Genomic DNA, 18,133 nt, shown 5'->3' on the forward strand with positions numbered 1-18,133 from the left:
ATATCTGTAAGCTTTGCACTATATTCTACCTTAGAAAACTTTTCAAGTTGATTGTAGTAATGTTTTTCCTGTCAAAAATGGATTAGGAGTAGATTGGGAGTGCATTCTAAAGAAATACTTTTTTCTATTCTTAACCCTCAGAAACGTCCCATATCGTTCTACCACAGCTTATCTAATCTAGGTCTATCAAAATTGATTCAAAGATGCTGCTGTGTAATGACTATGTTAAGTATTAATTTGAGTTGAATTTCACTGGTGTGGATGGTGTCCCTTAAAACTACTCCCAGTGTTTAGACAGATCAGTGTCTGCATATCCAGTATAGATGTCCAAAGGCTGCACATGGAATTGGTTTCCATCAGAGATAACCTATTCAGGAGGGTTATTTACAGTCTTGGGTCACTAAGACTTAAGAGTCGGTCATCTATACTGTCTGCACAAAACTTAAATGCTGTGTTAATCTGAGTGTAACTTTTCATTGTCCTTCATTTGCCCTAAGTGGATTTTGGTAGCTATTACAGTAAGAGTCTTCATGCATTGCTAAAGCCAGTTTATTGTGTTCATGTTTAAAGTTTTCAGAATGACTTCCTTGGTTGACATGCCCCTGAATTATGAAAAGATGTTTGCTCATCGATTCACAGCAGATGATGAAGAATACCAAGAATATCTGAAACGCCCTGTAGATCCGCCTCCTATAGTTGAAGAATGGAGGAACAGATCTGGTGGCAACCAGAGAAACAGAGATCGGTACTGATTTTTTTCTTTTTTTTTAAATCTTGGTAGTTCCGCAAATACATAGTGAAATGATAATTATTTCAGAAGATAGATAGGAATTTGTTAATAGAAGTATCTTCTTGTTACTTTGTAAGTAACTGTGTTTAAGAGAAATAGTCTTCTCTGAAAGGTAATGAGGTTTTTACATTTTGTCTGTATTGATAGTCAAAGTTTTTGCATTGTGTATAAAAGTATTAAGTAATTTGCTTTTTTTTTAGTAAGGACTGAGCTGGAACCACTGAACCCATTGCCCTGGGGTTTGTTACTGCTCAGCCAGGAACGTTTTTTCCAGAGGGGAAAGATGAACGTTCTGCAAAACTAAGCAGCCTATCTTCTGTTGGATAATAACGGCAGGAAAATGTGTGAAGGAACAGGCTAATAGTGTGATTATCTATTGCTAACTGTCCAAAAAAAAGTTTCATTTGTAACCTAAATATTTGATGTACTTTGTTAGATTAGCCTGTATTTCTTTTATCTAGTAGAAATTACTGTAAAATACATCATCCAATCTGTCCAGCAAGTGCAATGTTACCTGCCTACTGCAAAATCTTTTGAATTATTTCTTCAGGATGTAATAGCAGCTTTTTACTGAATTCTGGAGAGTAACATCTGATTTTTGGGTGACTGAAAAACAATGATTACAGCATACAGTATGTTTGGTAATACTCACATCAGCCTTTAATATAAAGTCGTTAAGCTCCAGTCCAACTAACAATTGGGAAGGCTTCTTAGCTAAGTATCTAAATAGGATTTGTGCCTTATGTGAAGAAAAGGACAACATTCTAACTTCTCACCATAGAAGCTTGTCATTAAGTTAAATACAGAATCAGTTTCTACAGATTAAAAAAAAAGCAATTGTGTAAGGAGATGTTTTTACAAAACTTCGTGGTTCTTAGAACGAATGAACTCTTGCATCTATACTCTAGTCACAAAGTGAACCTCAAGTAAGTGTTGTTTGTCTGCACTATGCCACTGAGATAACCAAGAAAATGACTGTGAGGCAGCTCAAGCATTGATAGGAATTGAGATACAGCTGAAAAGCCAAATTTAGACTGAACAATGGCTAAACACCACTGGTAAGATACACTCTCTTGAGTATGGCAATCTACAAGAGACCATGAAGCAGTGATATTTTAAGGAATATGCAAATTCCAGGACTCTCTGCTGTTAGGGACCTAAATTGTACTTAAGCCTGCTTTGCCACAGCTTTCAACCATGCAGCTACTAGATTGAACCTGGCTTTGCTACCGCTACGGATGTATCTTCTGGTTGTTTTTTAGATATATGGTCTGTTTGAGTCGCTGTTCAGAGTTCCAGCAGTTCACCTAATGCCTGTGAATACTTTGTGTGTTAGGAAACAGACTGTCCTTACATCCTTAGCAAATACTATGTTGGGTAGTAGTAAGAAATTAACGAATGAACTCAGATGACTGTAGATATGTTTTCCTCAGTTTGTCATAAAAACAGTTAAGTAATTGAGTGTATAAAGTTACACGACAGTTTTAATGAAACATGTAAAATTTTAGAGCTCATTATCATTCATATTTTTAAAAACTCACAATTTGTGTGAATCTTTGATGTTTCTTTTCATTGCAGGTTTCAAGACGGTAGATATTTTCGAGGGGACAGGTACAACTGGCAAGGTGACTATAGATCTAATCAGAGGCCAGAAAGAAGTTGGGGTAATAACTACCAGCAGCACAGGCAAGGACAGTCGTATTCCTCCCACTACGGACAATATGGCTACAACTCCTACAACTCAGGCCCTCGTTACCATCCCTACTGATGGTACTTGTGGTTTGAAAGTCCAGTAATGCTACGTAACAAATTCAGTTAGACTTCAGTTTTCTTATTTTTCCACAGTTTTAGAGATAACTGAAGAATCAATATTACAGTCCATTGCTGTTTATCTGTTGTGTGAAGTGAAAAAGAGAATACCTTTTATGAATAGTAAAAGCATATTATATGGAGTTTGTTTAGAATCTGTAGATCTTAGATTAAATTTCTATCTCATCCTTTTGTCTGAACACATACTAGTACACTTCCTCCATCACCGAGGGTTCTCTCCATTACGTTTTAGGAAACACAACAGGTCAGGGGAAAATAGCTGTGGTTTGTGTGCAGCCTGTAGCAGCGGCACGTTGCCTTAGGAGAGTTCTTTTTGAAAGTGACATGCTGTGTCTTGCTCTGGACAGAATTTCTTAGTTTGGCTTTTGATAGTGAGAAAAGCTCAGTTTGGTTTGAATTTCAGACGCCTTAAAACTGAGAAGAGAGATGCTACTGCAGAAATATTCTATGGGGTCAGCATAGTGTCTGTTGACCCAATGGCTTCAATTTATTTGCAGTATTCCTCTTAAAACATGGTCTAAAAGTTGGAATAAAAATTAAATCATTTAAATATGTATCTTATTGTAGTAGTTCAGTGATACACAAGTTTCACCTGCAAAGTGATATCAGACTTAGATTAATTTGTGTTGTCTTAAAATAAATTTGGTATGTGTATAAGAAATTTTTGAATTCCCATTTCAGTAAAGCTGTAAAATGTTGATGATAATTGTAATTAGTTTGTAGGAGATACTTTGTGCATGTTATAGAATAAAGGAACTGTTATCAGTACTGTTCTGTACTTTTTTTGCATGAGAAAATAGCATAAGCAGTGCAGAGCGTTATTCGTTTCTTAGAAATTAAGTTCTGTGGGTTTTTTTAAGTATTCGCACAATAAAAGTATAGTTCACATGCACGGATGTTTCTGAATATTTCTGAAAGCTACTTTTGAAACATTCAGAATTGCAACACTGTCATCCAGGCTGACGGCTGCACAAGGAGCAGTGCTAACAGCTAAGTGTTAATACTGGACAGATGTTGGTTTAAGTTAGAAGAATGGCCTACTCAGCGACAGTCAAGAGGATGAGACACACTGTGATTAATTAGGAGTCTGGAGTGTTAATCCACTATCTTACATTCTACTATAATAGGGTCAAAGTTCTCCATTTCAGCACTTACGTGATAAGCTAATTTGTTATCAGGAGAGCAGTGCATTTCTGTGTGCTGGACATTTTCTTCTGCTGTTGTACAGAAACACGGACCCATCCACACTGACTGTTGTAAAGTCATGGCATTATGTGATAAGGAGCACAAATTAGTGCATCTTGGTTTAAAAACAAAGAATAAATAAAGAAGTCAAAAACAAAGTCTCCCAGCTCATAAGATGCTTCTAAGAGCCGAAGAGTACGTTTACTGTTGATCATAGAAACACACACTGTATATAGCTTTTATGTAGTCTGTGATACAAAAGCTACGACACAAGCATCTCCACCTACCTGCTAAGTATTTTTCTGCTTTTCATATAATATTGTGAGCTCTGATACAGTTTTTAATATCCTACTCCCTGAAGTATTTGCCTTGACTTCAGTTCATAAACCTTAGAAATCTTTTAGCGAGAGGTTTGTCTTCCCTTAAGGAGTTCTCCTGGATGAAATGGACCCTTTTTAACCCTCATGAATATGGCGGAGCTGTTACACTGGGGGATGTAAGATCATGCAAAGTTCTTACCTGTGTGCTGTGGGGAGCCTGCAAGTTGGTATGATGGAATTCCCTTTTAATGCAGAATCACATGCAAAGTGCCAGATATCCCAGACTCCCACCTCGCCAAGAAGGGAGCGCATCTCTTCCTGCAAAGAGCCTGATGCTGCCAGCGATGCTGCGGAAGTCAGGCTGTGCCAGGATGTTCTTCCTCCTTACCATCTGGAGTAGCAGCTCAGGTTGAAATTAAACCTGGCAAAAGGAACTGATTCTGTCTCATCTGTTGCTTTTCCTCAAGCCCAACAACTACTTTATTTTTAGTGTCTTTCAAAAGACATTAAAGAATCTACACCATTGTGACCAAACCATAGAAGCAGATAGATTAGGATGGCCTAAGTGGAAATTATGACTTAGAATCACGCATTTCATGATCTCAGGTCTCATGTTCAGAGCTTCTTGACTGTGAGACCAGGAGAAACACAGGCCACTGCAGCCTCCCAGTTTCTGCCTTTACATTCTTGACTCTGTCTGCCTCACCATGAGAGCTCTCAATTCAACTTTAAGGACCTGTATGCTTTACAAAAATTTTCCTTGGAACAATTATGGCAAGAATCTAATCACTGGACAGAAAGGTAAATAGAATTCAATATCTATTACCTCCAGCGGTTTCCACTTAGATGAATTAGTATTTATGATAAAGTCCAGTTCATTGTTTCTGTCAAGCTAAACAAAACCAGTAAGTATTGCCTGGAGTTAGGGTTTGTACATTACAGTGTGTTACAGACGACAAAGCTGAAGCTGGTCAACATCAACATTTGCAATTTCAAACCCTACAGAAATTGTTTGCTTTAACTATGCTGGAGATCGCAGGGTAAACATTGAAATTCAGCATCTGGAATCTGACTTTAAGAGATCTCTTCCATCTGACATTTGCTCACACATCATTATTATAATGAATAAAACAAAGATAAGTGTTACATATTAAAAAATGACTGCCACATTACCAAGAGTTTGAATGCCCCAGAAGTTCTGAACACAGCTCCTGCAGCAGTTCTAAATCCATTCCTGAAGACACAGAGCAATTTTCTATGGACTGTTAACTGATACTGAAGAATTATCATGCTAAATTACAGGTGCTGTGGCGAACAACTGAGAAAACTCAGTAGCTTTTATACAATTTCTTAACTAGCATTTAAAAAAACGCTAAAGGCTTTCAAATCACAGCTAAGCCACTAGATACCTGAAGGCAAAAGAGAAGCGCATAGGGAAAAAAAAAATCTGAGTGTGATTTGTGAGATACAATTTTACAAGTGTTCACTGCTATTCTACCTCTATTTTAGCCTAGCTCTGCAGCTGGGAATAGAAAAGTGCAGACGTGCTTTGAAAGGTTAGTTAAAAGCCAAACTACTTTCAAGAGGCTCTCTAGCAGGGATTTCAGACAGGGAAGACAAGTGTCATTTCTGATACACACATAATCAACATTCAACTTCTAGAACAAAAAAATATATTTAATCTCCTACTGTTTAAATATATTTGAATATATTGCAGCAGTTATATATTTGAATATATATAAACTCATACTAATAATTTGCTAATAAATATTCTGCTTAACCAAGAAGCATGTTCACATTTGCTTCTTACACTGAGATGTTGGAAGGAAAATTCTTTTTGCATCAAATTTAAGCTAAGGTTTTGCCTGCCACCACCCCTAGTCCTTAGGAAAAAAAAATAAATCTCTGAATTACACAACTCTGGGTGAATCTTGTTAGCTGAGCCAACCTGTGCAGTCACACCTTCTCTAACTCTGACAAGCAAGAGGGGGGAACATGGAGCAAGAAGGAAGGGAAAACATGACTGCTCCTTACAGCAGCTACTGACCACCTTAGGAGCGATTCAATGAAACCGCATCTCCCTTGCCAATCAAGAAAAATTACTATAATCTGTCCCCGTGTCCCTGTATGTTAGGAGAGAGCTATATAACCCCACTTAAATTGTGCACAGTGCTGATATTCTAATGAGCAGAAGCTAAGCAAGATTATAGGGCAGATCAGGTTTCCCTGAAAAGTACCTAGGAAATATGCAGTCTGACTTGAGACACACAGTGGTAAATCCTAGAGATCAGAACAGAGTCCAGTGGCTCCAGCACTGCCAGAAGAGTAGATGGCAACCGTACTCTGGTGGTGTGCAATGATCTTGCCTCTTGAGAGAATTATTTTTTTTCATTATGCCCTGCAGGCTGGAATTTATTTTTGTGTTTACCATGGCCTATATTTTCCTTCAGTAAAGCACGGACTGCGCTTAGTGGTTGTCAGTCCTCATTTGCTTATGCGAAACAGCGATGCCAAAGTGTTTCTATACAGCTAACCCCCTGACTTTCTAAGTACTCTGTCCTGTTAAAATGCAAATTTATTACAAGAGATGGTAAAAGTTGGTAATAACTATGTTTTCCTCTAAGTCCACTAAACACACAATAGGATAAATCATGTCGTCATCCCCAACGGTCACCTTTTTTGTTATTTGTGACTAGCAGGCACACAAATTAATGCTGTCTTTTTCCAAACAGAGACGCTGCTTTTTCAAATGACACTTCAGTAGCCAGGTAACTTCTTTTTCCATAAGTATGGGCTGCCTTCTTTTTTTTTTTTTTGCATATTATATAATTCAAACCTGGCTTCACTAATAAAAGATGCATCAATAACAAGTTTCAAAGCTGCTGCTGCTCTTTGTTTGAAGAAAATACTCATCTATTCAAAAGATGAGTTAAAAGTTAAGAAAACAACTTAGTTATTTGTTATAGAACTACAAAAATAACCAAGGCCCAACCTTACCCATGAAAAAAAAATCTTCAAGGATTCAAGCAGCATCATCAAACTGAGCTATGTTACATGTTAAAAGAATGATTAAGACACTAAGCTTTTTCAAAGCTTTCTTGTTCGGTGTGAGGAAAGACAAATTTATATACCCACATAAATTAAATACTTACGATGATAATTAATACTGTTAAGATAAAGGTTAAAAAAAACAAGCATACCATAAGATGTTTCACATAGCTTTTGGCCAGCATGTTCCAAGTTTAGCATGATCCGAGCTGATCAGAAAGCAGATGCTCTTTGTCCAAAGTCGCGTCTGAAGTTTCTTTCTGAAGAAATGTTTGAAACAATACATTTTCTATTGAAAATGTGCTCAAGAAAAATAAAGTAATAGCTGCCAAGTGCAACCAGCTCCAAATGATTACATATTATTTTTACAAAATAAAATTATTTTTTCCATAGCAAAGGCCTGGTTTTTAAGTTTTACCCTTCTGTGGTCATCAAGTCATCTTGATTTATGAATGCCACTGAGACCTAAACCAAAGCATGTTTGAGAATACTGCTTCAGTGGTTTTAATGGTATGAGCATTTAAATGCGGCATGCGAAACTTCTGGAGTTTAGATCAGTTTAGTGCAAGAGTTCTGTGTGGACACATGGTCTCCTCAGATCAAGCTCATGTTACTCATTCATAAGCCACACAATTGAAACGCCTGTTCTGAAGTGAACTGGTGGAGAATCAAGCTTGGGGTACACACACCCACCCACCCCCCTCTGAACCCCAGCTCCAGCTAAATTGCTATAAGAACGTAAAGGAGCTTTTACCTTAAATTGCCAACAAGAGCAAATCCTATTTCTCTAACCCTGCAGCTCAGAGGATACTTCATTGAGCAGAATCACATTTTTTGTTGTTCTAAGGTAAGATGGAAGTGGAAGGGCACGTCGTACAGCCCAGGCAATGATGGGAAGGAGCATGGCTGAGCTAAAGGAACAATTGTTTCATGGCTGTTTCCTTGTGTATCCTGAACCCTGTAGGGGAAAATAAGTTTTGAGATTTGATTATTGGTTATCAAGTGACTTTATTGCCGTGCCACAGCCTGGGGGAAGGAAGAGAAATTCCTTCCTCCTCCACAGACTCCAGGGACCTCCCCAGCATAAAACAAGTTGGCAGAACATGGACCTAGGAATCTGGAAGCAGTTAAGCAGCTGACTCATTACACTGGCAGAATTTAAGTCCTTAAGCAAGGTGGAGAGATCTAGGGAACAATAAACAAATAGTTATTGATCACATATCCTGCAGTCTGGGTAAATCCAATTGAAGAACCTCTTTAGACCTCACCAGCAGGATTTTAGTTTTTAAAGACAAAATGGATTTATTGCTAGGTAATAATAACTTCCCTCCATACCTGCATTAGACATATTCTTACGACTGGCCTAAAAATGTTTTTTAAATCTAATACTGTTTTTACTCTGCCCTTGCTATCATTACACAGGCACCAGGCTGTCTATTTCAGATATAGCTGTTTTACTAGTTCCTCACATTCTTGAACACTCCTGAAGACAAGGCCTTTTAAAGCTACTTTAAAATTCAAAAAAGGCAGCTTTGCCACAGTGCCAGTCATTCCACCTGAACTAAAAAGAAAGTTAAAAGGAAAGGATGTTTTCAAAGATAGAACCAGACACGCATGTTAATTCCCAGCTCAGCTACAAACCACTTCTAATGCTTTTGTGTCTCCGCTTCCGTCCGTAAAACAGTGGTTAAGCCTGCCCTGTTTCCCTCTTCTGTGCTCTGTATTTCGGCTACAAGTCCTCCCATGCAGGGGCTACTCCATTTAAAGAATAAGTATGGCATATAACAATCTCATCTGGGGTCTGTATGGCCCAACACAATCCATGAGAAACATTCTGGTGAGCAAATTAATTTGGTGCTGATTTTTCAATTTTTTTTTTTTAACTAAACCCAAACACATTATAGATACTATGAAGGCAGTGACTTGATTTAAACACAGACTTTATGCCACTCCATAGTTTTACAGCGTAGTATTTAGAGGTGTATAGCTGGGAATCTGTGGCCTAGCAAGCTGTCAAAGTGAGACCTGCACTAAACAATAACTGATTCTAATCCTACGGGTGTAGTTGAAAAGCCCTTCAAAAATACACGCAGCATAAAGACAGCCTCATCATAGCTAAGAGATATGGGTAGTCCAATTTGCTAGTTAACACTGAATTAGAGAGGTGAATTAAAAACTAGGGGACAATCTATGCAAACTAGCTTCCACATCAATAAAACTTGTGACCGTTACTGTATTGAATGTACTATTCATTTATATTTAATTGATTTTAAAAACATCCATGCACACACCATACAATCAAGACAAGAGTAAATTTCCAGCCCCATGTAAGTATTACAGTGCTTGCCTTTTTTTAAATCAAGAGATGCAAAAATTTTAATGCAAACTACTAGAATTACATAGTTAAGCATCTGAGTTTCAAAAACATTAGAAGTAAAGTTGTTCTTTGCACCTACAGCAAAAGAAGAGGAAAGAAGATACTGTGGTAAGGGGAGGAGTGGACGAGGAAGCTATGATGAAAGAGGGAAGGTAGAGGTGTAGGAGAAGGAAAGAGAAGAGTGACAGAGGAGCCATTGCAACACGTGTCTTATCAGAAATAAAAAGCCTTCTTCTAGAAGAGTCTGTTGAAAGGTCAGAGTGTCCTTAGTAGCTGGGAAGACAAAATCATCTGACGGAAGGTAAAATACAAATCTATTTAAAGGCCATTTGTGATTGATGAGAACTGGAAGACAAAGATGGCATCACAGTCCCTTGGCAAGAAAATTCCTCCAGATGGCATCTATTTCTCATTAATGCTCTGGGGGAGGATCCTAGACATCCCAGCAGGTCCCGTCGTGACTTTGGATTCAAAGCTGTCCACAAACTCAGCTGCTCTTTGGCTCAACTCCACTTTTGCTGCACACGCATATGGCACGCAGCAGTGCTACAGGACATTGGCTGATGAATGACTTTTAACTGTTAATTTCTGTCTCTTTAGATCACACCTCCCATACTATGCTTTAAAAGGCTGAAACCTGTCTGTAACCATGCCACCCAAGACACAGCTCAGAAAACCTTCTCAGGCTCTTCAGGTTTTCTGCTATTAGTATGGGAACTTCAAGGACTTCTAGAAAACACTAAGAATTGTAACACAAAAAAAGAAAGGAAGTCTTAACAAGTGCATGTCAGCTCATTTTTGGTTATTCACACCTCCCAAAGTGAGCATCAGGATGACCAAAGCGTCAACCCTGAGTTAAGACCGTATCAAATATCTGCATCTTGGTTTCACTTGGCAAAATCAGAGCAGGACTTTAAGATAGTCTCTAAATGGGAAAATCTTTACTCCCTGCCTTACCACCAGCCTCTTTCACTCTACCTGTTGCGACGCCACCATACCATCATCCCATCCCTCAATACACAGAACATTTGTGGTTGGGTTTGGGTTTTTTGTCCAGTCTAATTTTAGAGGAATTGAGGGACAGATTTTCCACACGTCCCTCTGGAAGCTATTCTCTGAACCTCCTGGAGCTCATTGCCAACTCCTTCTTTCTTAACTGTGGCTTAAGTATGGGGCCTCTTCCTCCTCTACAGTGTTTATCATCAGCTATGGATTTGTTACTCTGGGACAGCTTCACTGTGGAATAGCGTGTGGCAGTGACCTTATAGTATTTTTGTCTGCACCACCTGGGATAAAAGCAGCCTATTCAGAGATCCCAGCTGAATTCAGGAGAGCCCAGGATCCTTACAGTGCTAAGCACCTCCCAAAATCTCTACCGAGCTCCCCTACTATTGCTTGCAAGAGGGACAAATAGAGTCTAATATAGCAATTTCATAGTTAACTACACAAGAGCGTCTCAGTTTCAACAGCTGACAGGAGGTTATCTAACAAAAGAAAATTACTGTAGGTAATAAAAAGTCATTGACACCTCACTAGGATTTGTCTGGGTTAACACAGACAGGGGCGGAGGACACTACAGACTTGAAAACAAGCAAAGGGTCCAAAGAGTAGGATTTATTTGAATTCCTACGGATTAAGCTTCTAAATAAACCACATTCTTTTCTGTGAGCATAGCAGATATAAATATATAGGAGCAGTCAGTCCACTGCAACATGCTGAGAACCTAAACAACCGTTACAACACATGAAGAATCTCACGTGTGTAACATCTGCATCGCAACCTGGGTGGGGAAGTGCCATGCTGGGTCTGCGCTGTTTCCGAGGCTGACAACGCCCTGCTTGTCCCCATGATGCTGCCCGCTGGCAAGCAAAACTGGAGAGCACACAGTTTGGTAACAGGGCTGATTATCAGCCAGGAGATGATAAGCTGCAGATTCCCATGCAGTAACAGCAAGGCCGTCTATTCCAGCTAGCAAAACACTGCAGCAGAATCACTGATCTGTAGTTACGATTTTATTTAATTCAATAAATTGTTTACTTTGAGTCCACATCTTACTCTGTTTCCCAGTCAAATTAACACATCACTTCAGGTTAAGATAAGCAATACAACCTGAATACTGATACAGGCCAGAATGTGATTATACTAAAATCAGTTTCTAAATCCTCTTCATTGGCCCTTTGCCAGGAAACTTCACTATGCACAGGAAGTAGAGGAATAAACCAAAAATCAGATGTAGTATGTTTAAGGAACAATTGAAATGGGTATTTTAATTTACCTTTGTAACTTTCTAAGAGCTTTCATATATATATGGCTTTAAATTATAATGATTTTGACAATAAACAGTTTTTCCTCTGTGAAAGGTATTATCAGGAAATTGAAAAGCTGAAGGAAAATGAAATTGCATTTTTCACATTTGTTATGAGCCTACTCTAACTGTGCAGTGGGAGAGGTATTTATCATGCATAGCCTGTCCTTCTCTTTGGATGCTCTCTTCCAATTTGGACTGGAAGCGCTGTGTGTTAAAGGATCATTAACCAAAGTCCTGTACATCACCTCTCCCTAAGAAATGAACACTGTAAACACTGCAACAGCCATAGAGACACTGTGTCATCAGGGCCCAATGCAGACCTTGTGGCTCACACAAGACAAAGTAGGCAGACTAAACTACCCAAAAGAAACCATTTTTCCCTAAAACATACCCATCCCAAAGAAAGGGCAAGGCAATGGCCTTGCAGCTGCTGAAAGACTCCTGGAACTGGTCTATCTCATATGCAAGGTACAGAACCTACACACGCACATCTAGCCCTGTGGGACCCTGCCACCTTAAGTCTTAGCACAACCAATTTTATCACGTGGCTTCTAGACAGATAGCGTCCTTATCCCTTGTATTTACACAGCTTCAAGCACGTAACAGGAGCTGTACGCTGTGAATACGTTGTGAAAGAAGATGGGAGACAAATACCACCTTACACTGGCTTATACAAATCATGATGTTGGGATGGAGTATTGTTTCATGAAACAAAGGGCTGGGTCACAGAGCTGCATTATATAATGTTTTCACATCAGGACACTCCAAAAAAATTTGAGAGAGAGTTGTAACACTGGCTGCATAGATTCATAAAGCAATCAGATCCCATGGTGAGACGTATACTGAGGTATAGGTAAGAATTGCTTTCTTCATAGTTATATTCCTGTCTACAGGCATTAAATGCAGTACCTCTGACTACTAAATGCAGTCAGATGCAATGCACTTCCAAAATTACAGAAAACTAATTTCTGAAACTGAATTAATTCCTGTTTAGTTTCTCCCACATAAACCTCTTTTATCAGGCACTCTTGGCCCCAAGCACAGAGGGGTTGATCTATGCCTCAGCATTTTGGAAATCATTTTAGGTTACTCTTTTTGCCATAAAGAGAGAGGAATGTAACGCCTGGGTAGTGAAGAAAACTGAGCAAGACTTTCGTCTCCTTCCAGGAGTCTCATGATCTACTTTTAAATATTCTTCCATTACTATTTAATGGTATTATAATTACTGTAAGTCTCTAGCGTTCAGAATAACCACAAAACAAATACAACCTTGATTATGCTATTATTATTATTTTGTATTACAGTGGCAACGAGAGACTTTGAGCTTTACCAAAGGAACAGAGGACTGCACATCTTCAAGAACCCGCATCTAATCTAGAATGAGAATTTGTAGGTTATTACAAACAGAAAAGACTGGGGAAAAGGGACAAAACACAGAGGCTGCTATATGTAGTTTATATGCTCTTTTCTTATTTTAGACGTCTGATATTCTTCTTTGGAAAAGACTGTCCTTCATGAAACTGGACACAAAGATAATCAGCAGTCCTCGTCTCTAGAATTGGCTCAAACCTTATTGTTTAGGACAAGTTCTTCTCTAAGATCCTTAAATACAGCTCTCTCCCCTGCTGCCAATCCACCGTTCACAACAGTCTTGATAGCTTATTCTCTGCTGCCAAACCTGCCTCCAGTCACACTTTTTTGTTGCAACTAAGAAGTCACAGATTTATTTATCCTCTAAAACTGTGGGCTGTATTTATCCTCTAAAACTGAACAGGCATGTGGCAGTAGACCAAAGGCTCCTTGGTGGAGAAAGCACATCATTTTGGAAGAAACAAAGACGGGTGTATCTTCTGCTCAATTCTGTTCGCAGACAGGAAAGCAAAAGAAAACAAGTGTTTGATTTACTCTCTCACATACTACACTATTGAATGAGTCAGTTAATCAGAAGACCTGATTTTACCATTCCCAAGTCATTTCACTTAAACCTTGAAATGCCATCCCCTTTTGGCATTTGTACTTTTTCAACAGTGGAAATTAATGCTAGGTCTAAAATTCTGAGATGAAAGGTGACAATGATCGGTACAAATCTCTCTGATTTCAAACTTCTCTTCTAATTAGAGTCTTAGCACTTTCTTTTCTGACACTGAAATAGAAGAAAGTGTCTCATATTTTGAAACAATTTTTAATACAGCCTTCCCTGCAGAGCAAACTCTCACCGTACCCGCTAACCTGAATGAGAATTTCTGGCAGCAGCTCCTCCCATTGCAAAAGGCTGGAGGCTGGGTTCCCAGGGCTGCCAATTTATTGTAATGGAAACCTGTGGGAGACTTCACAATACTTTGGCTGAAGCTCTGCAGATAAGACAAGACCCTGGGAGTTGCAGTTAGCTGACTCTGGTGTCAAGGGGACGCGCCAGCCTCTCACAGCAGTTACAGTGTTAGTCCTGACTTGCTGTGAAGGATAATAGTTCAGCCACCAAAATACTGCCAAAAAATAGTTCAGCCACCAAAAAAATACTGCCAAACTATAGCTGCCTTTGTAGAATCAGTTTACTTAAATGAGATGGGAAGGCAGACTAGGTGAACTAGTTATGAGCAGCTCACCAACTTTTCCACCTGAATTGGTATTTTAACCCATACAACTCTAAATGACAACAGCCTCAGCTGATGCTCTTTCTATATTACACATCAACAGCCCTTACATGAATCTATCATTTCAGAAGATGAACCTTTCCTTCCAGAAAAATATCACATTGGCATTTAAGGGCTCAGGATTCACACTAAGAGCAACATAGGTCATATCCTTTTCCCACCTAGATTCATAGATTACAAGTAAAAAATAACTGTGAAAGTTGTATTGCAAATTATTAGATTTACAGTTTTTGAAAACATGACAGGTTTTTTTCCCCATTCTGACTTGAGTGCTAAACAGCAGAGCAGGTGCTATAAAATATCTAGAGTCTATCACACCCTCTATTCTGTGCATGTTCCTCCCCAGCAGAGCTTAGAAGGACATGCAGCAAATACTTTCAACAAGCCAAGCAAAATTGCTCCTAGCCCAATAAATGATCTTTGATTAATGTAAATGATCCCCTTTTTTTTTTCCTCCTCTCCCCACCACATTTTATTTTCTTTGTTTTTGGATTGGAGAAGTTTACCTAGTATGCAAACCCAGGAATCAGTCAAACAAGTTCTGTTTCTTCGGAGTCTAATCAAGGTACCTCCCACTGGATAACTGCAGGACAAAGCCCAAAACCCAGCCTGGAAATGGCTAAGATCTGAAAATGAACTAACAGAAATTGCTTCTTTAAGTTTATAAGCCCTGGAGCGTAAAACTTGGAGCACTTAACTAAATTCTTCCCCAGGTAAAAAGACCAAGTATATCCACTGAAGTGAGCAGGAATCATATGCAGCTGAGAAACCAAAGGTTTCCTATAGAAGAGGTTGTTAAACACCATTTTCCATAAAACATGCTCTAGTGGAATTTTTCTTCACAGCCTTGCGACGCGAGCAGTGGTGCAGAAAATGCTCTGTTTCTTGTGGAGGTCTATCTTAGAGCAAGATCAGAGAAAAGAATACTTTCAGATTCAGATTTGCAATGGCAACCCAATAAAGCTGGCAGAAAGGCTTATGGCAAGCTCTGGTATTATACATTCTTTTTGCCTTTGCTTCTTTAAGTGCATAACACATGTATACCAACACCTCCACTCACAGGCTCACTTTACTTATGTTCACACATTTAGGATTTATATACTTTTCAGACTACTGAAAGTTGTTTTTAATTAGATCTTACACCTTCTCTGCTTTTACACACACAGGCATTTGGCTACTGAAAGACTGGCCTTGCCACACATGCACAGTTTAATAACAGCTATTGTCAAATTAGTGTTTTCAGATGCTCTAGTTTCACATTCATTTTTTGCTAGAAATATTGCCCAGCACTATATTAGATAAATAAAAAATTTTATTCTAGCTGATACGTGACAGCAATCTCATCAAACAGAAGTCACACAGTTTGAGAACATCACTATAAGCTGATCATCTTTTAAAAATATTTAACAAAAAGCTCCTGGGTCTGCTTTAGTAGCTGAACCTGAACACAGTGAGGAAGTGACTGAGCAGAATCAGACATTCTCATTAAGTAAAATTAGCCAAGTGCAATTTGCCTGGCTGGTCCCCTCTATGTATTCGCATTTATATTCAGCCAGTGATGAGCTTAATTGGGTTTTTCAAACAAAAAGAAAAAATTCCCCCCCAAAACATAAACCTATCAAGTTTATTAGTAACAGATTGCACTTCCATTGTAAAAAGGCAGCTAAGAAACCAAATAAAGTTGTCTGTTCAGAAGTGCATCCTAGTAGCTAATAGCAATCTTTCCTCATAGCAGGAACATGACCTCACATATGTGCTAGCTGACTGCTGTCAGATTTACTGAAGACAAAAGGAGACGTTTTATTAAAGGGCAAATGCCGTGAGGCTACAGATCTGCTACAGGGCCTCACTGGAAGGGACAGGTTTGCCCTCTGATTGCAGAGACTGTTATCACAAGGTCTTTTTTCCCCTCCTTCCACAATGAATGCATCTCAAAGAGCTGTCAGGCCCAAAAAACAGAAAAAGAAATGCAGTAGCATCTAGGGAGATAAGCATCAGCAACAACGCTGATGAGACAAATAAAAAGCACAAACAACTCCAGAGAGCCTGGTCCTGCTGCAGGGCACTTACCTAAAACAGCAGCTGCAAAACTGAATGTGAGAGGCAGCAGGAGGGCTATGAACCCGAGGCACAGAGATGTCAGGAAGGTGGCTGCTTGAGCTGAGCATGTGTGGTGATATCACTATCAAACCTAACCCCGCAAACCTTCTGAACACCAGAAAAGAAGCAGAAACCTCTGTAGATTTTAAGACAAGCTATCAGAAGTAGCACCAGTAAAAACAGGTTACATAGATTGTTTTATAAAATTCAACTTGCTAACGCCCCTTTCAGACAGATGGACACCAAGTATGTCCTAACATGTATTGAGAGCTTTGAAATTTTTTAAAAATTATGCCTCAATGCATCCTGGCTTGCAAAACACTACAGCAATGAAAGCTGGCCAAAGGAACAACACACTGCAGCCCTTCCTGTGTGCACTGCACATGCACTAGGTAATAGAAAAGAGGCATTTTAATGACAATCACCCCAGAATTACACTTTGTAACTGCAGTTATTCTCTTAAGGCAGACAGCTGCTTTACCTGAGCTGCACAAAATGAGGCTTTGACCCTCTGTTGTTCACTCCAACATTCTCTTCTCCTTAAGTCCATGGTTAACTGTTCTCTTTACAGCATGTTTCTATAGTGACCAACTGCTAAATTGATACTCGATATATTTCCCTTTCCACCTGCTTTACTTCAGACTTGGAAACTCAAAATGTTATTTAAACAACATTCCAAAAACTGAGCCTTGAGCTGAAGTAAGATGGTATGGTAGACTACTTCATCATTATAACTTCCCCAGCTCTTGAAACAATGCAAAAACAAATAAATGGATATTTATAGATTAAAGCAAAATTCTTCATGGCTCACTAACAATTGCTTGAAAAGCTAATATATAAAGGACCAGGAAGTAATGAATTCCCAATACCCTAAAGAAGTATCAGACTCCTCCTTTCAAGCAAGTATTTCATTTCTTCAGCAGCTTTTTGCATGTTTATTGTGCCTTGGTTACATTAACATCGCTTTGCCCTAAGTGCAGTGGCCTTCCTAGAGAATAATAACCAAGATATGCTTTACATGCAGGTTAAAGCAATGTGTTCCCAGAAGGAGACAGCAGAAGGGCAGCGCATTTTTGTAATAGCTAATATGGCAGTGAATCATCCACCTGAGATAAAAGACTAGAAACATTAAGAGGGGAATATAGTAGGTTGAAATAAAAAAAATTTAAAAAGAGACTCAGCTGGTTCAAGTTTTACATATGCAAATAAACAGTATGAGAGGGGAAACACAGAGTGAGACATGTGAAGCAATGAGCAGAAAGATCAGGTGTATCAATCTTCCTGGAGGCTGAAAAGAAGGAAGATATTAAACTGTGCTTTCTGGTAAATTGCCGCTGCCAGTTATTGACAAAGTTGTCAATTATAAAGGATTATTTAGACTGATGATACCTGAAGAAATGGGGATTCAGAAACACTTGGGACTAAAAGGAGAGATAGGAATGAGCTGCAGATGATAAATGGAGTGGATTTAAAGTAAAAGAGCAAAGAGGCCAGCTTCAGAGGGTATAATTAAATATCCCAATT

At 38.9% G+C, this 18,133-nt stretch overlaps 1 protein-coding gene across 1 annotated transcript; it reads left to right on the top strand.

Annotated features, from left to right (window-relative positions):
* The first annotated feature begins 560 nt into the window (after positions 1-560).
* RAMAC (RNA guanine-7 methyltransferase activating subunit) lies at positions 561-3,899 on the top strand. The gene is made up of 2 exons (XM_009644042.2): positions 561-745; positions 2,369-3,899. Exons 1-2 carry the CDS (start codon positions 561-563, stop codon positions 2,556-2,558), a joined length of 375 nt encoding a protein of 124 aa, XP_009642337.2. The 3' UTR covers positions 2,559-3,899.
* The last annotated feature ends 14,234 nt before the right edge of the window (positions 3,900-18,133 follow it).

The sequence above is a fragment of the Egretta garzetta genome, unplaced genomic scaffold, assembly GCF_000687185.1.
Source record: "Egretta garzetta isolate BGI_Z169 unplaced genomic scaffold, ASM68718v1 scaffold287, whole genome shotgun sequence".
Lineage (NCBI taxonomy): Eukaryota > Metazoa > Chordata > Aves > Pelecaniformes > Ardeidae > Egretta > Egretta garzetta.